Source organism: Leucoraja erinacea, chromosome 4, assembly GCF_028641065.1.
Source record: "Leucoraja erinacea ecotype New England chromosome 4, Leri_hhj_1, whole genome shotgun sequence".
NCBI classification, from domain to species: Eukaryota; Metazoa; Chordata; class Chondrichthyes; order Rajiformes; family Rajidae; genus Leucoraja; species Leucoraja erinaceus.
In genome coordinates this window covers 99280460-99308308 of record NC_073380.1, presented here as the reverse complement: position 1 = coordinate 99308308, position 27849 = coordinate 99280460, and the positions used below count along the sequence as shown (strand labels likewise).

The following is a 27849-nucleotide window of genomic DNA, read 5'->3' as shown; positions in this document are numbered from 1 at the left end:
TAAATCAAATTACTATTTTATTAAATATTATACACAATGAGCAGTTACAAGAGTTGAAATCCTTTTACAATAATCAAAAATTCTGCAATGTCAACAATGCATTAGAGTGGATGTACTCATGGCCCAGAAGGAAATAAAAGGGCAAGAAAGCAATGTATTTGTAGTTCTTTGTTATAGTTGGCCAGAATTAGGCTGCACTTGCAGATTCTTCTTCCAGGATATGGCTTTAATAAGTGACTTGCAGTCTTTGTATAAAGAAAAAAAGAAATGCATCAGTTTAAAATCAGCAAAGAAAAAGATTGCTGGTTGCATGACTGACTTTTCATAAACATTCTTAATATTGCGTATAGATATATATACATATGTTTGGGACACAGCAATGTCATGTAAATGAAAGTAGTCATGTTTAGTATTTTGTTGCATTTCATTTGCATGCAATGATTGCTTGAAGTCTGCAATTGATGGACATCACCAGTTGCAGGGTGTGTTCTCTGGTGATGCTCTGCCAGGCCTGTATTGCAGCCATCTTTAGCATGGTGTTTTGGGGGGCTAGTCCCCTTCAGTTTTCTCTTCAGCATATAAAAGGCATGCTCAATTGGGCTCAGATCGGGTAATTGACAGCCACTCAAGAATTGACCATGTTTTAGCTTTGAAACTCCTTTGTTGCTTTAGCAGTATGTTCGGGATCAATGTCTTGCTCTAGTCATTTGTTTGAACTTGAGCAGATAGGATGTACCTATACACTTCAAAATTCATTATGCTATTACCATCAGCAGTTGTATCATCAATGAAGATAAGTGAGCCAGTACCTTCAGCAGCCATACATGCCCAGGCCCTAACACCCCTACCACAGTGTTTGACAGATGAGGTGGTATGCTTTGGATCTTGGGTAGTTCCTTCTCTCCTTCATACTTTGCTCTTGCCATCACTCTGATACAAGTTAATCTTCGTCTCATGTGTCCACAAGACCTTTTTCCAGAACTGCGGTTGCTCTTTTAAGTACTTCTTGGCAAATGTAACCTACATAGTGCCCCCATTTCAGGGTACCATAATGTTTGGGACACATGGCTTCACAGGTTGTGTTTAAATGCCTCCTTAATGCAGGTATAAGAGAGCTCTCAGCAAATAGTCTTTCCTCCAGTCTTTCCATTACCTTTGGAAACTTTTATTGCTGTTCATCAACATGACCAAAGTTGTGCCAATGAAAGTCAAAGAAGGCATTATGAGATTGAGAAACAAGAAGGGGGGATCTTATAGAAACTTACAACATTCTTAAGGGGTTGGACAGGCTAGATGCAGGAAGATTGTTCCGATGTTGGGGATGTTGGGGAAGTTCAGACACAAGGGGTCACAGTTTAAGGATAAGGGGGAAATCTTTTAGGACCGAGATGAGAAAAACATTTTTCACACAGAGAGTGGTGAATCTCTGGAATTCTCTGCCACAGAAGGTAGTTGAGGCCAGTTCATTGGCTATATTTAAGAGGGAGTTAGATGTGGCCCTTGCGGCTAAAGGGATCAGGGGGTATGGAGAGAAGGCAGGTACAGGATACTGAGTTGGATGATCATATTGAATGGCGGTGCAGGCTCGAAGGGCCGAATGGCCCACTCCTGCACCTATTTTCTATGTTTCTAAGAATAAAACTGTTAGCCAAACCTTAGGCTTACCAAAATCAACTGTTTAGAACATCATTAAGAAGAATGAGAGCACTGGTGAGCTCACTAATCGCAAAGGGACTGGCAGCCCAAGAAAGCCCTCCACAACTGAAGACAGAAGAATTATTTCTATAATAAAGAAAAATCCCCAAACACCCATCCGACAGATCAGAAACACTCTTCAGGTGTGGATTTGTGTGGATCAGAAACACTCTTCAGGTGTGGATATGAAGGAGAGAAAGAACTGCCCAAGATCCAAACCAGGGGTCATAGCAGATGAAGTTTAATGTGGATAAATGAGAGGTTATCCACTTTGGTATCAAAAACAGGAAGGCAGATTACTATCTAAAAGGCGTCAAGTTGGGAAAAGGGATCTGGGGGTCCTAGCTCATCAGTCTATGAAAGTAAGCATGCAGGTACAGCAGGCAATGAAGAAAGCAAATCGCATGTTGGCCTTTATAACAAGAGGAGTTGAGTATAGGAGCAAATAGGTCCTTCTGCAGTTGTACAGAGCCCTAGTAAAACCACTGGAGTTTTGTGTACAGTTTTGATCCCCTAACATGAGGAAGGACATTCTTGCTATTGAGGGAGTGCAGCGTAGGTTTACAAGGTTAATTCCCGGGATCGTGGGACTGTCAAATGCTGAGAGAATGGAGAGGTTGGGCTTGTACACTCTGAAGTTTAGAAGGATGAGAGGGAATCTTATTTAAACATATAAGATTGTTAAGGGTTTGGACATGTTAGAGGAAGGAAACATGTTCCCGATGTTGGGGGAGTCCAGAACCAGGGGCCACAGTTTAAGAATAATGAGCAAGCCATTTTGAACGGAGACGAGGAAACACTTTTTCTCTTGAGAGTTGTGAGTCTGTGGAATTCTCTGCCTCAGGGTGCGTTAGAGGCCGGTTCTCTGGATACTTTCAAAAGAGAGCGATAGGGCTCTTAAAGATAGCGGAGTCAGGGGATATGGGGAGAAAGCAGGAACGGGGTACTGATTGGGGATGATCAGCCATGATCACAATGGTGGTGCTGGCTCGAAGGGCCGAATGGCCTACTCCTGCACCTATTGCCTACTGTCTATTGTCATACCACATCATCTGTGAAGCACGGTGGTGGGGGTTTTTATGGCCTGGGCATGTATGGCTGCTGAAGATACTGGCTCACACGCCAGCAGCGTGTTCGTTTTTTCTACCTTTTTTGGTTTTTGGTGTGTCTGGTGTTAGTTTCTTGTTTTTTTTGGTGTGTCTGGTGTTAGTCTCTTGATACGTCTCATGTGGGGGGTGGTGGGGAGGGGTAAGGGGGAAACCGCGTTCGGCCGCCTCCACCTTGGAGAGGTGACTTTTTCCATGTCGCCTCCCTCGCGGCCTAACACCATGGATTGGTGCGGCCTTTCCCGGAGTCGGGCCCGGAGCAGCGTGGACTTTCCATCGCGGAACGGGCAAACCCTTGCCGGGGTCGCCAAAGAGGAGTGCTCCGATCGCTGGCCTGGTGACTTTGGCACCGCGGGGACTGTGGTCTGTGGAGCTTTTAGCCACGGGCGTGGAGTGGACTTATGATCCGGAGCCTGGGATCCCTTGCTGGGGATCGTCGGAAAAGAGCTCCGACCGCCGGCCTGCGGCCTATAACATCCTGAAGCCATGCTCTGCGGAGCTCCTAGGCAGGCCTGGGATCCCTCGCAGGGGATAAGCTCCGACCGCCGACTTGCGGCCTACAACATCCTGAAGTCGCGGACTCCAGTAGGAAAGTGCCGATTCGGGACCTCCAAGTGTGTTCCATCTCCTGTACATCGTGCCGTGTGTAGCGGCGACTACGGATGGTCTATGGCACCAACCGCGTGTGAACAAAGGAGGACTGGCTGAACTTTGTTGCCTTCCACCACAGTGAAGAATGCTGTGGTGGATGTTTGTGTTAAATTTTTATTGTGTATTGTGTGTTCTTTAAGTGTATCGCTGCTGGCAAATTCATTTCACTGCATGTGATGTGCATGTGACAAATAAAATTGACTTTGACATTTATCTTCATTGATGATACAACTGCTGATGGTAGTTGCATAATGAATTCTGAAGTGTATAGACACATCCTATCTGCTCAAGTTCAAACAAATGCCTCAAAACTCATTGGCCGACAGTTCATTCTACATCAAGACAATGATCCCAAACATACTGCGAATGCAACAAAAGAGTTTTTCCAAAGCTAAAAAATTGTCAATTCTTGAGGCCAAGTCAGTCACCTGATCTGAACCCAACTGAGCATGCCTTTTATACCCTGAAGAGAAAACTGAAGGGGACTGGCCTCCAAAACAAGCATAAGCTAATGATGGCTGCAATACAGGCCTGGCAGAGCCTCACCAGAGAAGACACCCAGCAACTGGTGATGCCCATAAATCGCAGACTTCAAGCAGTCATTGCATGCAAAGAATATGCAACAAAATACTAAACACGACTACTTTCATTTACATGATATTTCTGTGTCCCAAACATTATGGTGCCCTGACATGGGGATGGGGGACTATGTATAAACACTGTTGTAATTTCTACATGGTGAAACCAAAATGTATTAAAATGGCCTTTATTAAAATCTGACAATGTGCACTTAAACCACATGTGATTTTGTTTCTATTACAAACCTCAAATTGTGGAGTACAGAGGCAAATAAATAAATGATGGGTCTTTGTCCCAAACATTATGGAGGGCACTCTAAGGTTTGATATTACCCTTAAATACATGTCAAAGCCGATGGAAATACTTCCAAGATCAATTATTAGCGAAGCCACTTTGCACACAATACCACAAACAAATTGAGATATGTGACATGATATCCCCATGCTTGGTTAATAAGTAATGTAGCTAGAACATTCATACTTCAAATCCTGCAGAGATTGAAGTCCACTTAAATGATTAGTTAATCACAAAACACTTCAGAACAATGCTGATTGTATTCCCAGTTTATCCGCTCAAATCCTGAAAATGGCACTTGAATCCTAATATCCTGTTGTTCTGGCAAGGTTTCTACCACTGAGCTATATCATGCATTTTGTAAACTGATCGAATAAGTCAACCACCAAAATGTTGCTGTCCTAAATATTAACTCATTGACTCTCTCCAGTGTGTAAACTAATCAGTTTACAGCATTCCATATTTGATGCTTCTTGACAAATAACCACTATCTTATATTCATGTACAGGGGCACAACCTTTTATCCGAAAGACTTGGGACCAGACACTTTTCGTAATTCGGAATTTTTCGGAATGGAAGATTTTTAGTGTAGATTTTAACGGCTGGCTCAGTGGTAGAGTGCTCGGCTCATATCCGCAAGGTCGCGAGCTTACGCCTCGATCCCGGCAGTTACTCGATCACGAGTTTGAGTCTTCAATGTAGTTTTTTCTTGCAGAATAGGAGAGAATAGGGAGGGTTAGGATGGGATCATTCTCTGCGAGATGATCTTAGTGCGGGAGACAAGTGTAGGAGAGGCGTACTGACTGTGTCGGCAGAACTTTGGAAGTGATTGCCCACCATTCTCAAAAGCCGCTGTGTCTCCCTGTCCCTGGGATAGCAGGGGGCGATCAAACAGCACAATATCCCCCTCCCCCTCCAACTCCAGAGGAACCCGCTCCCCGATGGGCCGCTACGGCGACAAGTGGCAGTTCGCCCACAGCCCGAGCTGCGCCCCCTCATCCGCAACCCGGGTTCCTCTGGAATTGGAACGAGGCTGGGCTAGAGTTGCTGCTGGCTGTGGGGGTCTCTGGGATCTCTGTGCTTGCAGTGGGCCTGGGGGTCGGTGTCCCGTTGGTCCTGACGTCTCCAGTGACTGGCACTGACCTGCTGGCATCGCCGACGTGAAGACAGTGCAAAGCCCCCGCGCCAGTGCAATGGGCGGGGAGCTGGAGAGGGGAGGGAAGGGGTCACACACATGGCCGGGAAGCAGAGGGGTGTAGGTGGGGTGAAACTGAAGGGAGCGACAATCTGCTGCTGCCTGCCCGCTGAGTTAAAACGTTCCCACGGTAGACTCACGATACACTGTGTATCGTGAGTCTACCGTGGGAACTTTTTAACTCAGCGGGCAGGCAGCAGCAGATTGTAAATTATTAACCCTCCCGCGCAATGTACCCTCACCATCTCTTTTATGAATGGGGATTTAGTTCCCCTTTCTTCGAGGACCGACTGGAGGTTCCGCTGTCACCTCTGCGGGCCGCCCTTGGTGAACGTCTTCAAGGACCTTTCTTCAAGGACCGAAAAAATGTCCGGTATTCGGAGCTTTTCGCTATTTGGAATTTCAGATAAAAGGTTGTGCACCTGTACATGGAATTACAAATAGTCTACATGGAAGCTTTAAATTATTTTACAATTCTTGATTGGAACCAGTTTGGAGAAAAACTTCAAAAGTACCGATGGAGAAATGTTCAGAACAATTCAGATGATGTGTGTGTGTGTGTGTGTGTGTGTGTGTGTGTGTGTGCGTGTGTGTGTGCGTGTGTATATATATATATATAGATATATATAGATATATATAATATGTTCAGAACAAGCATTTTATTGATTAAACAGTGGCAGGATTTGGACATTTAATCTAATGCCCAATTCACCATTTTTGCAGTTACCCATTTCCACCATCAAGCTAATAATCTAGAGACACAAGGGATATTCCTTATCAAAAGTACCAAGACCATTGGATACAAGAGCAGTGCAAGAAACAGAGCACGTCATTGTCATTGAACAAAGACAATGTGTAGCACAAAACGAAATCAAATTAGTATTATGCAGCTTTAGACTGCTGGAAATCTTGCAAGCCATCTTGTTTTAAAGGTTCAGTATTTTTAAGGGGGATAATAGATTTCTGGTTCACGGCAAATTCTTCAGCATATTACAATCTTGGCAAAAGATATTGTTTTATTTGGACAAGCCAGATTTCCCATTAAATATACTACTATCTTGTCAAAGCAGCTTCTGCTTACATCTGGGTTTTTCCAAAATTCAATGCAGGCAGTATCTTTTTTGCAAATGTTGCACAATGTCTGCATTGTGCCAACATGTCATGGATCTGAATTTTAGCCTTGAGGCACATTTTTACTGAACAATGCATTATTTTCATGAAATAATCAACTCAAACAAAACTCTGAACATTTATAGATCATTGCGCTTTATCTGCTTATTTATGTGTATATATATATATATATATATATATATATATACACATAATGAAATTCTTGCTTTGCTTCAGCACAACAGAATATAGTAGGCATAAATGAATAAATACAGAACAGATCAGTGTGACCATATACCATTGGGAAAAAAAAAATATATATATATACACACACACACACACACACAGATATATATATGTGTGTGTGTGTGTGTGTGTGTATATATATATATTTTTTTTCCCAATGGTATATGGTCACACTGATCTGTTCTGTATTTATTCATTTATGCCTACTATATTCTGTTGTGCTGAAGCAAAGCAAGAATTTCATTGTCCTATCTAGGACACATGACAATAAACTCTCTTGAATCTTGAATCTACCCCTGAATCTCTGTTCCAATTACGAATAATTTAGTTACATGGATCCAAATAGAGAATGTGGAGTGACAACTGGTCACATGAAATTTCAAAATATCAAAACAGTACATACCAGAAATAACATGTTGACAATTTATCTATGCCTGCACATCAACAAGTTCTGGTGGCATTGGTGCTTTAGGATGCTTGTTCTCAAAGTGCTGTTTAAATGTTTTTGGATCTGGCATCTGGGTCTAATAGACAAAGTTAGAATCAAATAATCATTAAACACAGCTAGAAAGATAGATCAAAATGTAACAGTCATAACTAAATGAGATTTTAGAAATGTTATTTTCAGTTTAACACAGCTGATCTTTTCAATAATATTTATTTTTCTTTCCAAAAGCTATAATTGAGGTCTGGTCAGTATTCTTCTCTTGAGGAGCAATATCAAACTAAGAATTACTCCAGCTTAGAAAAACCTAAGCACTTTAATACTTTCAAATAGAAATTTATGCTCTAACATAAATTGATGCAATAAAAATAAATCACTGTGAATAATATTTAAGGGCCAGAATCCTTCACTGTCAATCTTGCTACCATCAGGTAGTGTTTGATTAGGCAGTTTGGGTTCTCCCATGAGCCAAACTATCACTGGCGAGGAGTTTGGTTAATTTAGCTTTCCATACTGAAGACCTATTGTTATATGGTGTCTTTTACTTATTGAGTATAAAGAATATAGCACAACTAACCAGCTCTTCCATCTTCAAAAAATCTACGTCCTGCCAAGGGTTGTTGCCATTTGCACTGACTACAAAGTAGCAATTTCATTTATTTAGAGTTAGAATTTTAATTACTTCAAAAGTTAAAAAAACAGATTTATAGACAGTAAACCCTCGCAATAACAGACCTCTTTAGAATGGATTTTGGTTATAGCAGACCAAATTAGATGAAGCAATTAAATGTAACTCCCCGCTTTTTAAGAAAGGAAGGAGAGAAAACAGGGAATTATAGACCAGTTAGCCTTACATTAGCAGTGGGGAAGATGCTTTAGTCGATTATTAAAAATGTAGTAACAGCGCATTTGGGTGACAACATCAGTATGGATTTATGAAGGGGAAATCATGCTTGACTAATCAACTGGAATTTTTTGAGGATGTAACAAGTAGAATGGATAAGGGAGAGCCAGTGGATGTGGTGTATCTGGACTTTCAAAAAGCTTTTGACAAGGTCCCATACAAGAGATTAATGTACAAAATTAGAGCACATGGTATTGGGGGTAGGGTATTGGCATGGATAGAGAACTGTTGGCAGACAGGAAGCAAAGAGTAGGAATTAACGGGTCATTTTCAGAATGGCAGACAGTGATTAGTGGGGCACGAAAAGGCTCAGTGCTGGGACCCCAGTTATTTACAATATATATTAACAATTTAGACAAAGGAATCACATGTAACATATTCTAAGTTTGTGGATGACACAAAGCTGGGGGGCAGTGCGAGCTGCAAGAAGGATGCTATGAGGCTGCAAGGTGTCTTGGAGAGGTTGGGTGAGTGTGCACATACATGAAAGATATGCAAAAAAAGTAACCATGATATGAGAGAGCGAGAGGAATGCCAGGGCTACTTGAAGTGAGAGAAACCAATATTCATACCACCGGGCTGTAAACTGCCCGACCAAAATAGGAGATGCTGTTCCTCCAATTTGCGTTTAGCTTCATTGTGACAATGGAGGAGACTGAGGAAAGTGGCTAGTTGTACAGGATACAGGTCCAACAGGCAGTGAAGAAAGCAAATGGCATGTTGGCCTTCATAGCGAGATGATTTGGTCTTCGAGTAGGAGGTCCGACTGCAGTTGTACAGGGCGCTGGTGAGACCATACCTGGAGTATTGTGTGCCATTTTGGTGTCCTATTTTGAGGAAGGACATTCTCGCTATTGGAGGAGTGCAGCGTAGGTTTACCAGGTTAGTTCCCGGGATGGCAGGATTGACATATGATGAAAGAATGGATCGACTGGGGTTATATTCACTGGAATTTAGAATGATGAGGGGATCTTATAGAAACATATAAAATTCTTAAGGGATTGGGCTGGCGAAATGCAGAAAAAATGTTCCCCATCTTGGGCGAGTCCAGAACTAGGGGTCACAGTTTAAGAATAAGGGGTAGGCCATTTAGGATGGAGACAAGGAAACATTTTTACACCCAGAGTCGTGAATCTGTTCAATTTTCTGCCACTGAAGGCAGTGGAGGCCAATTCACTGGATGTTTTCAAGAGAGAGTTAGATATAGCTCTCAAGGCTAATGAAATCATGGGATATGGTGAAAAAAGTAGGAATGGGGGGGGTACTGATTTTGGATAATCAGCCATGATCATATTGAATGGCGGTGTCGGCTCAAAGGGCCGAATGGCCTACTCCTGCACCTATTTTCTATGTTTCTATGAATCTGTTGTAGAAAGAGTTTGTTGTTTCACAGAATGACCATTAGGTGAATGGAGCGATTTTTGTTTAGTTTAGTTTTAGGGATGCTGGCACAGTACGTTGATGTTGCTATTTTTTCTACTGTCCTAGTAAAAGTCTTTTGAAAACTTGAAGAATTCCACATTTGAGCTAATTTAGTTTAGTATAGAGATACAGCATGGAAACACGGAGTCTGCGCTGACAAGTGATCACTTTGTATGTGGGGTGGAGCTGGTGTGACAGGGCACCCGGGGGGGAGGGGACCAGGATCAAACCCGGGCCCCCGGCTCCACCAGTAACCCACACAACCTGCATAGCCAACCAAACCACAAATGTGCACGTCTCCGTAACATGGGAGGAAACCTGAGCATCTGGAGGAAACCTACGTTGTCACAGGAAGCACCAGAGATCAGGACCAAACTCAAGTCCCTGGCGCTATAAGGTGGCACCACTACCACGTCCCAAGACATTGTGTATTTTATGTGCTTCACTGTTTATTGTGTATTGTACGTTTATTGGTTGTTTTTTCCAATAGTGCTGTACATATGAACCCCCATATTCAGTTAGAGCAGACAATTGGTAATAATGGACACTACCCTTCTCCCCCCGTGTGGTCTGTTATAGCGAGGGTTTACCAGACAGTGAAAATTTCCGCCTGCAATATTTTATGGTCTGAGAACTAAAGGACAGTCAATACTGAAGGGAATCAAAATGTGTTAAGATAAATTTATATATAAAGAGTTTGGGATTTATTTGAGCCCAAGCAGAGAATTTAAAGTAATTGGTACAAAATTACATAAATAATTAAAATCCAGGCCATGTAAAGACAACATTGTATAACTAAAGGAGTGAAAGAAACCTAACTTACAAAACGGATTTGTGCATGGGCTTAATTGTATAGATTCTAGTCCATAAGGCATATTTGTCATTTTTTCCATTAATAAAGATTAACTGTTGTCACACTTCATTAGGTCCTAAACTAGGACGTAGAGCTGTTCAGAAGAATGCTTTGTCCCCAGCTCCCCTTACCCTACAGACAGAACAAGTGTAGACAAGAGCTGCTTTTGCAGCAGTCCTCTGATCATGTCCCGATTTTTTTTTCTGTTCAGCCTGCTTCTTTGCATTCCGCTGCTGGGACTGCACCTTCTGATGTCCACGGGCCATACCTAAGTAGACAAAATAATAAAAGCTGTAGTATTGGTCAGCTACATGTAGATAGTTCCAATGGTGTGATCCCACAACCCAATATTCCACCATGCACCCGTCTCCTCCAATGGAACTGAAGCCGTTCCCAAAAGTAAGCTTCCAGCACTGCCCTGCCTCCCTCAGCAGTGGATTTAAAAAGAAAATCCAATGGCACCTCCCCTGCCTGCTGCAGCAGTGAAAAGTTCAGTGTTCCTGTCTTGCAACTTTGTTTCGAAGTGTGTTGGAAGCTGACATGTAAATGGAGAAGCCAGTTAATTTTGAAATACTTGGGTGTGGGGGGGGGGGGAGAAGGATTTGATTAAAAACGTGCACTTCAACACGATGAAATGTAATGAGGAGCGGATACTTAGAAAGAAAAGCGAAATCTCTACCGAAATGGAAAAGATCTCGGAGATTGAGCGTCTAGATTGGGCGTGGCAATGAATCAAAGGAAGAAATGCAGCCGGCAGCCGTACATGCAAATGGATCCATTCCTTTTTTTTTTTTTGAAAATATTTTTTATTGGAGATAGGTACATAATCTATTACATCATTACTGTCTTACGTTTTTAAATTGATAATATTGTCGGTTATTATTACATTGTCTCCAATACTTTTTGCCTTTTTCTTCATTTTTTTTTAAACTAGATAGAACTAAAGAGATAGATGAAATAGAGGAAGAAAAGAAAGGAAAGAAAAAAAAAAACAAAAAAAAAAAAAAAAAAGAAAAAAAGGGGGAAAGAGATAGTTAAAGAAGAATGGAAAAATTTATTAAAATAAAAAACATCATTCGAGATATGTTCGTACATTTCAGAGTGTAGCATTTCATCCAATCTTTAGCCCGAGTGCTAGTCAGGTTCCTGTGCTGAACTATTCTGACCCTTTAAGTAATCAATAAAAGGAGACCATGTTCCAACGAATAATTCCTGTTTGTCCAACAGGGAAAATCTGATTCTTTCCACGTTTAAGGTCTCCGTCATTTCTATAATCCACATTTTGATTGTGGGGGCCGTAGGGCCTTTCCAAAATTTTAGAATTAATTTTTTTCCTGTTATTAAACTATAATCAATAAAGTTTCTTTGTGTTATTCTAAATGTTTGATTTACTTCTAATATTCCGAGTATTATTAATTTTGGATTTGGTTCCAATTGTGTGTTGGTTACTTTAGATATTATACTAAAAATATTTACCCAGAATTTTTTAATTTTTGTACAGTTTGCAAACATATGTGACAATGTAGCTTCTAAATGTTGACATTTATCACATATAGGTGAGATATGTTGAAAATTTTTATGTAATTTTGTTTTTGAATAATGTAACCTATGTATTACTTTAAATTGTATTAGAGAATGTCTGGCGTTTAGTGAACACTGATGTATGTGTTGTAAACTTTCTTCCCAAGTGTCTTTCGTTATTACTTGATTTAATTATTTTTCCCATGTTTGTCTGTGTAAGTCCGTCGAAGGAATGTCACTGTCTAATAAGATATTATATATATAAGATATTAATTTTTCTGTATTAGGATGTTTGTTCCAACATTCATCAAGAATTTCTGAGTTTCTAATTCGAAAATTTTGAGAATTCGATTTTACATAATCTCTAAGTTGAAGATATCTGAAATAATCATTTCCTCGAAGTCCATAAGTCTGTTGCAACTCCTGAAATGTCAGAAAGGTGCCTTCCTTGTAAAGTTGTCCCATATTTTTAATTCCATAATTCTTCCATTGTGCAAAACCCCCGTCTAACCATGAAGGCTTAAACAAAGGATTATTCACAATTGGAAGAAAAAGTGATACGTTATCTAATTTTAATGTCTTTTTTAATTGTTTCCAAATTCTTATAGCACTAAATATTATAGGGTTTTCCCTATAAATTTTTTTGTTTAATTTAGACGTAGCAAATAATATCGAACCAATATCAAAAGGTAGACAATCTTCCTTTTCCATTTTTAACCAGTCTGGTTGCTGGTCTATTTCTTCCAACCAAAAGTTCATATTTTTAATATTAACTGCCCAGAAATAAAACAAAAAGTTAGGTAAAACCAAGCCTCCATTACTTTTTGATTTACACAGGTGTCTTTTGTTTATCCTGTGATTCTTATAATCCCAGATAAAATCATTAACAATAGAGTCCAATTTAAAAAAAAAGTGTTTTGCCAGGTATATCGGAATCGTCTGAAAAAGGTATAATATTTGCGGTAAAAAAATCATTTTTATGGCATTAATTTTGCCAACCATTGAAATAGGTAGTGTTTTCCAGTATTGGATATTCTTATGTAGTTTATTCAATAATGGGGGGAAATTTGCTTTAAATAATGATGTATATATCTTAGTTACATAAATACCTAGATATTTAAATTTTTCATTTACTACTTTAAATGGAAATTGTTGTATTATCTGTTTGTTATGTTCCCTTATTGGCATAATTTCACTTTTATTCCAATTTATTCTGTATCCTGAAAGTGCACCGAATTGGTTTATTAGCTTTAATAAGTTTGGGATACTAATTTCTGGTTTTGTAATGTAAATTAATACGTCATCTGCGTATAGAGAAATTTTATTCACTGTGTCCTTAGTGTTATACCCGTGTATTTCCGGATGCCCCCTAATTCTTTCTGCCAGTGGCTCAATAGCAAGTGCAAATAATAATGGAGATAACGGGCATCCTTGTCTACAACCTCTAGACAGACTAAATTTAGATGACAACCTTTGGTTAGTAAGTATTCTAGCCGTGGGATTTGTATATAACAGTTTTATCCATGTACAAAATTTCTCCCCTAGCTGCATCTTTTCCATCACCGAAAATAAATAAGGCCATTCGACCTGATCAAATGCTTTTTCAGCGTCAAGTGAGATTATTGCTAGATCTTCATTAATAATTCTCTTGGAATATATAATATTAAATAATCTTCTTAGATTATAATATGAATACCGTTTCTGAATAAAGCCTGTTTGTTCAGGGTGTATTAATTTATTCATCACTGTACTTAATCTACGCGCTAGTATTTTAGTTAATATTTTCTGGTCTGTATTCAGAAGTGCAATTGCTCTGTATGATCCCGGGTCTTCCGGATCTTTATCAGCTTTAGGAATAAGTGTTATTATAGATTCATTTAAAGTGTCTGGAAGTTTCTGTTGAGTATAGATATACTCATACAGTCTTTGTAGGCGTGGGCAAAGCAAATCATAAATTTTTTTGTAAAATTCGGAACCTAAACCATCTGGTCCTACTGCTTTACCGTTTTTTAGAGAGCCAATAGAATCCTCAATATCCTTTATCGTAATCTCCCTTTCTAATAGTTCTCTATCGTTTGAATCTAAACCTTTTAGATTACATTTTATTAAAAAAATCTGCTATTCCTTCTGATTGTGCTACGGTTTTAGTTGAATAAAGGTTATGATAGTATTGGAGAAATCTATCATTTATATCCTTGGGCATTTTTAATAATTCTCCTGTCTCTGTTCTAATTTTATGAATTATTTTTTCCCCTTCCATTTTTCGTAACTGGCGTGCTAATAATTTTTGTGGTTTGTCTCCAAATTCAAAATGTAATTGTTTGTTTTTTTGATAAAGTTTTATTACTTGTTCTGAATACATTTTATTTAATTTATATTTCAATACAGCAATTTTATTATGTTTTAACGTAGATGGTATTCTCGCATTTTCTATATCTAGTTGTTTGATTTCACTTTCCAGTGCTTGTTGTTTAATCCTGTTTTCTTTATTATAAAATGCTTGGGCGGAAATTAATGTACCTCGAACATACGCTTTGAACGTTTCCCACATAAGAGAAATAGGTGTGTCAGGGTTGTCATTTACCTCAAAAAATATTTGAATCTGTTTAATAATATATTCCTGGCATGATCTTTCGTTCAAAATTTGTGGGTTAAATCTCCAATATGCTTGTTTCTCGGACATTCCATTTAATTTAATCATGAATGTTACCGGTGCGTAGGAATGGACATCTGAGAGCATCGGCCATTCCGATTGGACATCTGCGAGTATCGGGCACGAATTGAAAGGCAGGAAGGGCGCCGGACGGCAGTCGGTCGGATGGCCCCAGAGTTTTATAGATATACTAGACCAAGTGCAGACCCGTTGGGTCTGTTTCCCCAACGGCGTTTGCGGGGGGGGGGGGGGGGGGGGGGTGAGAAGAGGGGAGGGAGGAGGAGGAGGAAACGGGATAGATTTGGGAGGGGAGGAAAGGAGAGCGCGGTAGGGGGTGAGAGGTGGGGAGAGAGATGTGGGGGAGGGGGGGGTGGGGAGGAGGGAGGGATGGGGAGAGGTGTGGTGGGAAAGAGGGGAAAGAGTCAGGAGGGAGAGTGGAGGGGAAGGGGGAGAGAAGTGGAAGAGTGGGGAGGGAGGGGTAGGGGGAGTGGTGAATGAAAGAGGGACAGAGGGGTAGGGGGAAGGGGGGGTGGCGGTAGCGGTAGCGAGGGAAGGGGGGTGGGGGAGAGAGAGATGGGTGGGAGAGGGAGAGGGGTGGGGAGAGGGAAACATAGAAATTAAGTGCAGCAGTAGGCCATTCGGACCTTTGAGCCTGCACCACCATTCAATATGATCATGGCTGATCATCCAACTCAGTATCCTGTACCTGCCTTCTCTCCATACCCCCTGATCCCTTTAGCCACACCTAACTCCCTCTTAAATATAGCCAATGAACTGGCCTCAACTACCTTCTGTGGCAGAGAGTTCCAGAGACTCACCACTATCTGTGTGAAAAATGTTTTCCTCATCTCAGTACTAAAGGATTTCACCTTTATCCTTAAACTGTGTCCCGCTTGTCCTGGACTTCCCCAACATCGGGACCAATCTTCCAGCAATTCCAACAATCACTGAACGTTCAGATGCTGCGCGCGCCTCCTGCACCAAAGGGGGGGGGGGGGTGAGCGTGTGTCGTCACGCACGAAGATCTTGTAGCGGTGAGCTCCGCTATAAGATCTTTGGTCACACACTAAGCTCGCGTCTCCACAAACAGATGAGCGTCTTCTTGAATGGAGAGCGCGTGGCTGCCTCCACAAACAGTCACACACACTGTGGACCCGCCCCCACAAAAAATATTGTGTGAGGAAGGGGAGGAGGAGGGTGGAGAGGGGGAGGGGGAGGAGAAGAAGAGGGGGAGGAGAGGATGGGGGGAGAGGGGGGGGGGGGGGGGGGGGGAGGGGTTGGAGCGGGTGTGCATGAGTCGAGAGAAGAGAGAAGGGCAGAGAGAGAGAGAGAGAGAGAGAGAGAGGCTGGAACAACAACAAAAAAGCTGGATAAACTCAGCGGGTGCAGCAGCATCTATGGACCGAAGGAAAAGGGCAACGTTTTTGGCCGAAACCCGGAAGAAGGGTTTTCGGCCAAAAACGTTGACCATTCAATTCGCTCCATAGATGCTGCCGCACCCGCTGTGTTTATCCAGCATTTTTTTATGTCGACCATCGACTTTCCAGCATATGTAGTTCCTTCTTAAAGGCAGAGACTGTGCACGGTAAGGGAATGAGGAGGGAGAGGGGGAAGAGTGTGGAGGGAGGGGGGGGGAGAGTGGGATGGGGGGGGGGAGGGGTGGGGGGGGGGGAGAGAGGGGGAGAGTGTGTGGGGGGGGGGAGGGGGGGAAGAGTGGGGAGGGAGGGAGGGAGGGATGGAGGGGGAGAGGGGTAGCAGGAGTGGTGGAAGGGGGACAGGGGGAGTGGTGGAAGAGGACAGAAGGGGGTGGGGGAGAGAGGGGAAGGGAGGGGGAGAGACGGGTGGAGGAGGGAGAGGGGTGGGGTGGGTAAGGGGAGAGGAAGTGGGAGAGGGAGGGGGTAGGGGGGAGTGGTGGAAGAGGGACAGAGGGGAAGGGAGCGGGGGAGAGAGAGGGATGGGGAGAGGGAGAGGGGGAGGAGAGAGAAGGGAAGAGTGGGCAGGGCGGGAGGGGGTAGCGGGAGTGGTGGAAGAGGGACGGGGGTAGGGGAAGGGGGTGTGACAGGGAGGGGTAGAAAGAGGGGTGAGGGAGGGAGAGGGGTGGGGTAAGGGGAGAGAAGTGGGAGAGGGGGGAGGGAGGGGTAGAGGGGCTGGTGGAAGAGGGACAGAGTGGTAGGGGAAGGGGGCGGGGGGGGAGAGAGGGAAGGGGGGGTGGGGGAGAGAGGGAGGGGTGGGTGGGAGAGGGAGAGGGGTGAGGAGAGGGAAACAGAGAAACATAGAAATTAAGAGCAGGAGTAGGCCATTCGGCCCTTCTAGCCTGCAACACCATTCAATATGATCATGGCTGATCATCCAACTCAGTATCCTGTACCTGCCTTCTCTCCATACCCTCTGATCCCCTTGGCCACAAGGGCCACATCTAACTCCCTCTTAAATATAGCCAATGAACTGGCCTCAACTACCTTCTGTGGCAGAGAGTTCCAGAGACTCACCACTATCTGTGTGAAAAATGTTTTCCTCATCTCGGAATGACAGTTAGTGAAGAATTTGAATAATCGCTGAGCGTTCTCTATGGCAACAATGTATTTGAGCATTGGGCATTATGACATCACACGATGGAACGTTCACCAGGGGCTGTGGCTCCTGCAAAGGCATATGTAAATGAATCCATTCCGATTGGCCATCTGTGAGCATCGGGCATTGTGACATCACACGATGGAACGTTCACCAGGGGGCTGGGGCTGGGGCTGCTTCTATGGGTTAGAAGCCAGTTTCTTTTTGAAATATTGAGGTGGGGGGGGGGGGGGGTGAAGGATTTGATTAAAAAAGTGTACTTAAACACGACGAAATGTAATGAGGAGCGGATACTTAGAAAGAAAAGCGAAATCTCTACCGAAATGGAAAAGACGTCGGCGATTCTGCGTCCGGTTTCGGAGTTGCGGAGAATCAAAGGAAGAAACGCGGCCGGAAGCCGTACATGCAAATGGATCCATTCCGATTGGACGTCCGCGAGCGTCGGGCATCGCGATTGGACGTCCGCGAGCATCGGACATTGTGACATCGCACGGCGGGAACGAATCGAAAGGCAGGAAGGGATCCGTACTGCAGGCGGTCGGATGGGGCCAGAGTTTTAAAAGTATACTAGACCAAGTGCAGACCCGTTGGGTCTGCTCCCCCAATGGTGTGATCCCCCAACCCAATATTCCACCATGCACCCGTCTCCTCCAATGGAACTGAAGCCGTTCCCAAAAGTAAGATTCCAGCATTGCCCTGCCTCCCTCAGCAGTGGATTTAAAAAAAAATCCAATGGCACCTCCCCTGCCTGCTGCAGCAGTGAAAAGTTCAGTGTTCCTGTCTTGCAACTTTGTTTCGAAGTGTGTTGGAAGCTGACATGTAAATGGAGAAGCCTGTTTATTTTTGAAATACTTGGGGGTGTGGGGGGGGAGAAGGATTTGATTAAAAACGTGTACTTCAACACGACGAAATGAAATGAGGAGCGGATACTTAGAAAGAAAAGCGAAATCTCTACCGAAATAATAATAATAATAATAATAATAATTTTATTTATAGAGCACTTTAAAAACAAACATAGCTGCAACAAAGTGCTGTACATCACTAATCATTGACAAAAAAGTTAATACACACCAAAAATAACAATCAAAAGAAATAGTAGGAAAAGACATGTAAAATAAAGAAACATCAAAAACACCACAAACAGAAGCAAAGCCTCAGGCATGGTCAAAATCCAGGGAGTACAAATGCGTTTTAACACTGGATTTGAAGATGGACAGTGAGGGGGCCTGTCTGATGTGCAGCGGCAGGGTGTTCCAGAGTGCCGGAGCAGCAACAGAGAAGGCTCTATCCCCTCTGAGCCTCCGACTAGACCTCGGTACCTCCAGGAGCAGCTGACCAGCTGACCTGAGGGACCGGGCAGGAGTGTATGGGTGGAGCAGCTCAGAGAGGTAAGGCGGGGCGAGCCCATTCAGAGATTTAAAAACAAATAACAGTAACTTAAAATGAACCCGAAAGTGCACCGGGAGCCAGTGTAGGGAGGCCAGAATTGGCGATATGTGCTCCCTCTTTCGAGTCCCTGTTAAAAGGCGAGCAGCAGCATTCTGAACCAACTGGAGACGAGCCAGTGAAGAACGAGCAACACCAAAATAGAGCGCGTTACAGTAATCCAGCCTAGATGTAATAAAGGCATGGATTACTGTCTCAAAATGCTGCCGCTCGAGAATGGGCTTCACCTTCGCCAGCTTCCTTAGGTGAAAGAAGCTGGACTTAACCACCGCGCATATTTGGCGATCTAATTTAAAGTCACTGTCCATCCTAAAACCCAGGTTCACAACTGTTGGCTTCACGTACCTTGACAATGGACCTAAATCAACAAATGGAGGTTCACGACAGCCATTGGGATCAAATAAAATCACCAAATGGAAAATATCTCGGAGATTGAGCGTCTAGATTGGGCGTGGCAATGAATCAAAGGACGAAATGCAGCCGGCAGCCGTACATGCAAATGAATCCATTCTGATTGGACATCTGCGAGCATCGGCCATTCCGATTGGACATCTGCGAGTATCGGGCACGAATCGAAAGGCAGGAAGGGCGCCGGTCGGCAGTAGGTCGGATGGCCCCAGAGTTTTATAGATATATATAATATATAGATAGATAGATAGATTAACACAAATTGTTCCCCCGCAATGCTGATTACACTGCGAGGCGGGTCGGGTTACTGAAATGGATGAAAAAAAGGCCAACGTTTAGCCCCGCTGCGTACTACACGGCAGCCCATTGTATTTAGAAGGAGTGGTCTATCTTGCTTGCTATATGATCTTTAGTTCCAATAGCACAGGTATATCACATCTCCCAAGCCATGTCCAGGTAACAAATCATGGAACAAAAACACTTTTCCACCTTAATCATGGATTCATGAAGCTTATGAAAAAAGGCACTCATTCAGTGTCCCCCACACCACCTCGAGGCATGGTGACTGAAACTATATATAAAATGCCATGGTTACAACTTTAGCATCAGCTGCACTTACCTCTGGCAATAGGTTAAAAAAAAAACATATGCATGAACTACTTTCAGTCCTGCTATCTTCAGCATCTGTAGTAATACATCTCAGGATCCTTCATGTCTCCATTTTTTACTGGTTATGATTTTGTGCAATTCTTGCCTTGTCTGCCACCTTTAATTACAACCCCCTCAATTGCCTTTTCCATTTAAATTCAAATCATTCATTTCATTTGGACTTTAAAAAGTCGGAATTGCAAGACCTGTTGAACCCCACTGTGAGAGAGGTAATACAGCAGCCTAGACCATCAAGTAGTCAGTACGTTTATGATGATCATTTAATTAATTTCAACAGCTTGTTCTAAGAAGCAATAAACTGCAACAAAATTGTGCAATATTTAATACAAACATAGGTTTGAAAGCAAATAGAACAATTTGCTGGAGAAACTCAGCAAGTTGGGTAGCAGCTGAGATTTTGACATATCTCGAACATTCCTTTACGCCCAGAGATGTTGGTCAACTCACAAAGCTCCTCCAGTAGACTGTTTGTTGATCCCGATTCCAGCATCTACAGTCTCTTGTATCTTTGTTTGAAAAAAGAGGCAGGCAATGGAGACATCACATGCAGCTTTACAGGATTTTGATTAGGCATTTTAAGTATTGCATGCAGTTTTGGTTGTCTCAATATGAGAAGGATGTGGAGGCTTTGGAATGGAGGTTTACCTAAATGATGTCTAGATTAGCTGCAAGGAAAAATTGAACAAACTTGATTTTTTTTCCCCCTGGAACGCCAGAGGTTAAGGGAGAACCTGATAGAAGTATATAAAATTGTCAGATAAACTGTCAGAACATTTTGCCCACAGGATGGAAATATCAAATATTAGAGGGCATATCTTGAAGGTGAGGGGCAAAGTGTAAAGGAGTTACACAGGGCAGGTTATATTTTAAAGACGGAGGGTGGCGAGTGCCTGTGACATCAGTGGACTTAGAGAAATGAACCAGAGTATACTGGGCAGAAGAATGGAAGAATGCTGTCAATTTTTGAGACCGGTAAGATGGAAAACTATCTTCTCTTCTTAGACAGCCCGTTGCAATCAGGTATTATTTGCTTTAATCCAGTTTTGAGTGGTAGATGAAGAAAATGTGAAAATTACAACCGCTCACAGGGTGGTACTCGCTAGAATTTAGAAGATTGAGGGGGGATCTTATAGAAACTTACATTCTTTAGGGGTTGGACAGGCTAGGTGCAGGAAGATTGTTCCCGATGTTGGGGAAGTCCAGGACAAGGGGTCACAGCTTAAGGATAGATGGGAAATCCTTTAGGACCGAGATGAGAAAAACTTTTTTCACACAGAGTGGTGAATTTCTGGAACTCTCTGCCACAGAAGGTAGTTGAGGCCAGTTCATTGGCTATATTTAAGAGGGAGTTAGATGTGGCCCTTGTGGCTAAAAGGGTCAGGGGGTATGGAGAGAAGGCAGGTAGGTACAGGATACTGAGTTTAGTTGAGGATACTGATCAGCCATGATCATATTGAATTGCGGTGCAGGCTCGAAGGGCCGAATGGCCTACTCCTGCACTTATTTTCTATGTTTCTATGTCTGGATGCTTGCGATCCGGCATGCTCTTGTTTGTCATCAATGCACAAATTCTAGTTTTCTATATTAAACCAAGTGCTTCTTAATTATGAGTGGTCAGGACCAGCAATTTCCCAGAATCAGTGAGGATGCTGCCTTTAAGAGTAAAAAGACCCTAATGGGACTAATCTACAGGCCCCCAAACAGTAGTCTGGATATAGGCTGCAAGGTGCACGAACGGCACCAACTAGACAGGATTGTGAAGACCGCCAGCAGGATTATTGGTGCTCTACTCCCTTCCCTGCTGGACATATACAGGAAGAGATGTATCAGCAGAGCCATCTCCATCATCAAAGACCCCTACCACCCATCGCATCACATATTCTCCATCCTGCCATCTGGGAAGAGGTACAGGAGCATTAGCTGCAAAACCAGCAGGATGCTCCTCAGCTTCTTCCCGCAGGCTATAAGACTGATAAATGGACTTTGCCCCCTGCCAAAGTATCGCGCACCAACCTGGACACACTGCAGCAGAGCCACTGTCGTGCCGCTGCCGATCAGAACGCCTGTTTATGTTTAGTAGAGAGTAGAGTGTTAATTTGTTCATGATATATGTATTTTTATTTCTATTTATTTTTACTGCACACTGAATGGACACTGGTTGAGCAACTTTTTTTTGTTTCCTCTGGGTATGTGAGTACTCAGGAAAATGACAATAAAGATATACAATACAATACAATACAAATTGAATCAGGAGTTAAAATTGCCATGTAGTAAAGGTAAGGCTAAGTTGTTATGGGGGTTTCAACATGCAGGTAGAATGTGAAAATCAGGTTGGTACTGGACGCCAAGAAAGGGAGTTTGTGGAGTGCCTCTGTGATGGATTCTTAGAATAGCTTGTATTGGAGCCTACCAGGGAGAAGGCAATTCTGGATTTAGTGTTATGTAATGAACCGGATTTGATAAAGGAACTTGAGATTAAGGAGCCATTAGGAAGTAGTGACCATAATATGGTCAAGTTTAATCAACAATTGGAGAGGGAGGGTAAATCGGAGGTGTCGGTGTTATTGTTTAATAAAGGGAACTATGGAGCCATGAGGGAGGAGCTGGCCAAAGTTGACTGGAAAGATACCCTAGCACGGATGACAGTGGAACAACAATGGCAGGTATTTCTGGGAATAATACAGAAGGTACAGGATCAGTTCATTCCAAAGAGGAAGAAAGATTCCAAGGGGAGTAAGGGGTGACCGTGGCTGACAAGGGACATCAGGGACAGTATAAAAATAAAAGAGAAGTACAACATAGCAAAGATGAGCGGGAAGCAAGAGGATTGGGTAATGTTTAAAGAGCAACAGAAGATGACTACAAAGGCAATACGAGGAGAAAAGTTGAGGCACGGAGGTAAACTAGCCAAGAATATAAAGGAGGATAGTAAAAGCTTCTTTAGGTATATGAAGAGGAAAAAATTAGTTAAGACCAAAGTTGGACCCTTGAAGACTGAAAAAGGTAAATTTATTATGGAGCCAAAGGAAATGGTAGATGAGTTGAACAGGTACTTTGGATCCGTCTTCACTAAGGAAGTCACAAACAATCTTCCTGATACAGGTGCACAACCTTTTATCCGAAGATCCAAATAACGAAAACCTCCGAATAGCGACATTTTTTCAGTCCTTGAAAAAAGGTCCTTGAAAACGTTCATGGAGGGCGGCCCGCAGAGGTGACAGAGGAACCTCTGGTCAGTCCTCGAAGAAAGGGGAACTAAATCCCCATCCATAAAAGAGAAGGTGAGGGTATATTGCGCGGGAGGGTTAATAATTGACAATATGCTGCTGTCTGCCCGCTGAGTTAAAAAAGTTCCCACGGTAGACTCACGATACACAGTGTATCGTGAGTCTTGCGTGGGAACTTTTTTAACTCAGCGGGCAGGGAGCTGCAGATTGTCGCTCCCTTCAGTTTCACCCCACCTACACCCCTCTGCTTCCCGGCCATGTGTGTGACCCCTTCCCTCCCCTCTCCAGCTCCCCGCCCATTGCACCGGCGTGGGGGCTTTGCACTGTCTTCACGTCGGCAATGCCAGTCACCGGAGACGTCAGGACCAACGGGACACCGACCCCCAGGCCCACTGCAAGCACGGAGATCCCAGAGACCCACAGCCAGCAGCAGCCCAGCCCCGTTCCAACTCCAGAGGAAAACTGCAAACTAGCGGGAGACATCGGGACCACCAGGAGCCGCTCCCCGATGGGCCGCTACGGCGACAAGTGGCAGTTCGCCCACAGCCCGAGCTGTGCCCCCTCATCGGGACACCGACCCCCAGGCCCACTGCAAGCACGGAGATCCCAGATCAGCAACTCCAGCCCCGCTCCAACTCCAGAGGGGCAGAAACTGATGGTGCGCAAGGTGCGTCTTGTTCTTGGGGTGGCGCAGCTCGGGCTGTGGGCGAACTGCCACTTGTCGCCGTAGCGGCCCATCGGAGAGCGGATTCCTCTGGAGTTGGAGGGGGAGGGGGGTATTGTGCTGTTTGATCGCCCCCTGCTATCCCAGGGACAGGGAGACAGGACGTTCACCGAGGGCGGCCCGCAGAGGTGACAGCGGAACCTCCGGTCAGTCCTCGACGAAAGGGGGAACTAAATCCCCATTCATAAAAGAGAAGGTGAGGGTACATTGACCGGGAGAGTAGGAATCCCAAGACAAAGTTGAGTGAGCGGTCACCGAGGGTGGCCCGCAGAGGTGACAGCGGAACCTCGGGTCGGTCCTGGAAGAAAGGGGAACTAAAAAGAGAAGTGGAGGGTATATTGCGCGGGAGGGTATATCGCCTACCTGGAAGAAACCAGACATTTTTTCCAGGATGTCGTCTGCACACCAAAGCTCACGTTTGGCGCCTCTGCTGCACAGGGATATAAGAGTGTGAAAATGTCGCCTTAGGCCGCCTTAGGGAATGTAGCCCCGCTAGGGTGACATGAGTGCGGGAGGTGATTCAATGCTGCGGTCACATTTACAAATTCAGGAACTCATTCAACACACTGCATTTCATACAGACATTTATTCTGCAAGAAAAAAACTACACTGAAGACTCAAACTCGCGACCAAGGAACTGCCGGGACCAAGGCGCAAACTCGCGACCTTGCGGATATGAGCCGGGCACTCTACCACTGAGCCAGCCATTAAAATCTACGCTAAAAAATTTCCATTCCGAAGACCGACAAATTCCAAATTACGAAAAGTGTCTGGTCCCAAGGCTGTCGGATAAAAGGTTGTGCACCTGTATACTAGTGGCCAGAGGATCAGGGGTGACGGAGGAACTGAAGGAAATCCACATTAGGCAGGAAATGGTGGTGGGTAGACTGATGGGACTGAAGGCTGATAAATCCCCAGGGCCTGATGGACTGCATCCCAGGTAACTAAAGGAAGTGGCTCTAGAAATCGTGGACACATTGGTTTTAAATTTCCAATGTTCTATAGATTCAGGATCAGTTCCTGTGGATTGGAGGGTAGCTAATGTCATCCCACTTTTTAAGAAAGGCGGTAGAGAGAAAACAGGAAATTAGACCAGTCAGGCTGACATCGGTGGTGGGGAAGATGCTGGAGTCGATTATAAAAGATGATAGCAGTAACAGGATCGATCCGGGTCAGCATGGATTTACGAAAGGGGGAAGAGGGAGAGGGAGAGGGGGAGAGAGAGAGAGAGATGACTTTTATGTAGTTGTGTGTCTTGTTGCTCTTTTAGTATGGCTGTATGGTAATTCGAAGATCACTGCACCTTAATTGGCACAAGTAACAATAAAATACCTTTGAAACCCCACTAGGCTTCTTGGAGACTTGTACAGATCTCTTGAAATGCATTAACCGGTAAATGCATTAACCGGTAATTCCTGGCAATGAAGACACTATTTTTTACCCAAAAAGGCACAAAATTTTACCTGCGACTTGGAGGCCGAAGGTTAGATTGTTAGCCAAGAAAGATAGACTTGGCTATCCATCAGTACAGCAACATCAAGAACGATGTTCTATCCCTCATTGCTGGCAGTTGATGGGATGCGGCTGTAAAAGGACAGCGCTGCTGTGGGGAGGGGGTAGTTCCTTTCACAGCGTGTGGGGAGTCTGGCCAGGGGTAAAGTTGTGGGGAGGGCAGGAGCATTGAGAAGAAGGTGGTCGGGGATCATGCCAGCAACTCACTCACTCACCACTGCCTCCGGGCGCTGAGCCACCGCATTGTGGCTGGGGAGGGAAGTAGCTCGGGTGGCTGCGAGCGGGTGCCGAGACCAGACAGCGAAACCGGCCGCCACCTCAGCACCTTCTGCCGGCCCACCCGCCTGCCACAGTGGAGGTTAGCGGATATGGGTGGAAGGCTGGCTGCTCCGACCTGGGCTCTCTCCCTCTCTCTCTCTACTAGTCCCGGTGCAGGCGACCTGAGTACTACAACTAGTCCCGGGGACGCGAGGGATCTGGGAACTGTAGCCAGTCCACAGGCAATGTTGCCAACCCATGGACTATACCAAACCCTTGATCCTGTCCTACCATCCTTTTCCCAAAATATAACAACTTAAATTGTGGGGTGCATCTTCGACGCAGGTGCGTATCATTGCCGGGAAATATGGGTATAGGGAGGTTTCACGGTAGTCGGGTCACGACCCATGACCCGTACTGTTGCTAGGCTACTCCAAATGGATTACACGCGATGAACTGCAGGTAGGCACTTACCATTGATTCCAGCGTAGCGGGCCCGTTAAAACCCGCTGAAATTGTCAATTTTTGCGCTGTAAATAATTATGTTAATCGGGATAAGTGTGTGAGACATTTAGCCTACTTCAGAATTCCAAAAGTGAGGAGAAATCACGGTAGAAAAATTTACAGCCAGATTCATTACTTTTGAGACTTTTTAGATACCAAAGGAATCAAGAAAAACACAAATAATGATGAAATGCAGTGAGCAAACGCGATAATTCCCAATATTTTCAATGTTTACCAAGCACTTTAGCTGCTGCAGTCCCTTCAGTTCTCGCCTCTCTATACCTTAATTTCGCTTCACGTTTGGAATTCTAAAGTTGGGTACATGTCTCTCACACTTACCCCGACTCCCAGTTTTTTTCAGCGCAAAAATCCAACATTTTGGCGGTTTTTAACAGGTAGGAAAGTACGCGTTTCCAACATTAATAACATATACCGGAAGTGACGGATGTCTTCCATTTGGATTTAGCGGTTCCGTGCGTCGAGCCCTCTGACCCAGTGACCTTTCGTGCAACCCCCCTATATAGAATAGTATGGCCTAAGTGTTTTTGGTCAATGCTAATGGCTAACTGAAAGGTAAATTAGAGTGAATCTTTTAACACAAACTATTATTTGGAAATGAAGTTAAGAGTGAATAACGTAGTTCTGCGAACACTTGGTGGCAAGAACCCACAGAAGAGTACAACTTCATTTCCGTCAAGAACGTTGGTAAATTAGAGTATCTCCTTGTAAAAAAAAAACAAGAAACTGAAGGTGTTCAAGAAGGAACTGCAGATGCTGGAAGATCGAAGGTACACAAAAATGTTGGAGAAACTCAGAGGGTGAGGTTTCGGCCCGAAACGTCGTCTATTTCCTTCGCTCCATAGATGCGGCTGCACCCGCTGAGTTTCTCCAGCATTTTTGTGTACCTAAGAAACTGGAGGTGTTGGTTTGTTTATACCAAAGGTAGACTTAAATGCCGGAGTAACTCAGCGGGTCCTGGAGCAGCCATCCCTGGAGAACATCATGGAGTCTGAAGTTAACACGGGAGTTCCGACTCATGCCATGGAGTGCTGCCTGATCCGCTGAGTTACCCCAGCATTTTGCGTCTACCTTTGGAATATTTTCGTCTTTACTATCAGCAGGCGCCACACTTTACATGCACATTAATTAAATACATTTCAGTTCACTCCAAAATCTTTGGTTCTCTCTATCAAACTGCTCCCGATGAGCAAAAGGGCGCCGTCCTGCCAGAGAAACTCACTCGGCACCAGAAATAATGCTGATCTTTCTTTCATTTGGCGATTTCTAGATCACCAAATCCTCGTTGCTTTGATAGGTCTTAAGTCATACATACTAATCGAACACATATCTTGCAAGAGGCCTTTGCCGGGCAAGTTTTAAAAGTTATACAAGATTCACACAAGTAAAATCATCTTGGATTCTCATCACATCACATGGCAGCAGAGTCAGAAACTTCCCCCACAGGCAGAGAGAGCGAGCGAGAGAGCGACGGCCAAGAGCTTTATTACTCACACTAAACCGGAGCGTCACTAAGTCACAGGCATCGGCGAAAACCCCACACCCTCCCAATCTATGATTTACCCTTTTGTCTCGCTCCTTTTGAAAAGGCGATTTTCTAACCCTACCCTACGGCATCTGACTGAAATTAAGCAAAAGGGACTCGACCCTTCCCTTCCCCCTCCTTTATATTGAAGCGTCGACTCACCGGACAAGACACGGCCGGGCCGGGCTGAGCTCGCGAACACAATGGAGCCGCCGGCACTCGCGGCGCGTGGAGGGAAACCGAATGTCAACGGTTGTTGCTCGAGACAAATGTCAAACCACGTCCCCGCCCCCCCGGCACCACACGTGACCAA

The 27849-nt window shown here is 44.1% G+C and overlaps 1 protein-coding gene across 1 annotated transcript; it reads right to left on the bottom strand.

The window, feature by feature from the left end:
* On the bottom strand, positions 1-27849 carry znf706 (zinc finger protein 706). The gene is made up of 4 exons (XM_055634854.1): positions 27699-27849; positions 10632-10768; positions 7280-7400; positions 1-245 (listed from the first exon to the last, which is right to left on the bottom strand). Exons 2-3 carry the CDS (start codon positions 10764-10766, stop codon positions 7305-7307), a joined length of 231 nt encoding a protein of 76 aa, XP_055490829.1. The 5' UTR covers positions 10767-10768; positions 27699-27849; the 3' UTR covers positions 1-245; positions 7280-7304.

Coding starts and splice junctions, on each gene's coding strand:
- znf706 (XM_055634854.1), bottom strand. CDS start 10,766: ATGGCCCGTGGACATCAGAAGGTGCAGTCCCAGCAGCGGAATGCAAAG. Junction 7,401..10,631: donor ACACTTGTTCTGTCTGTAGG/GTAAGGGGAGCT, acceptor TTTGTCTATTAG/ACCCAGATGCCAGATCCAAA.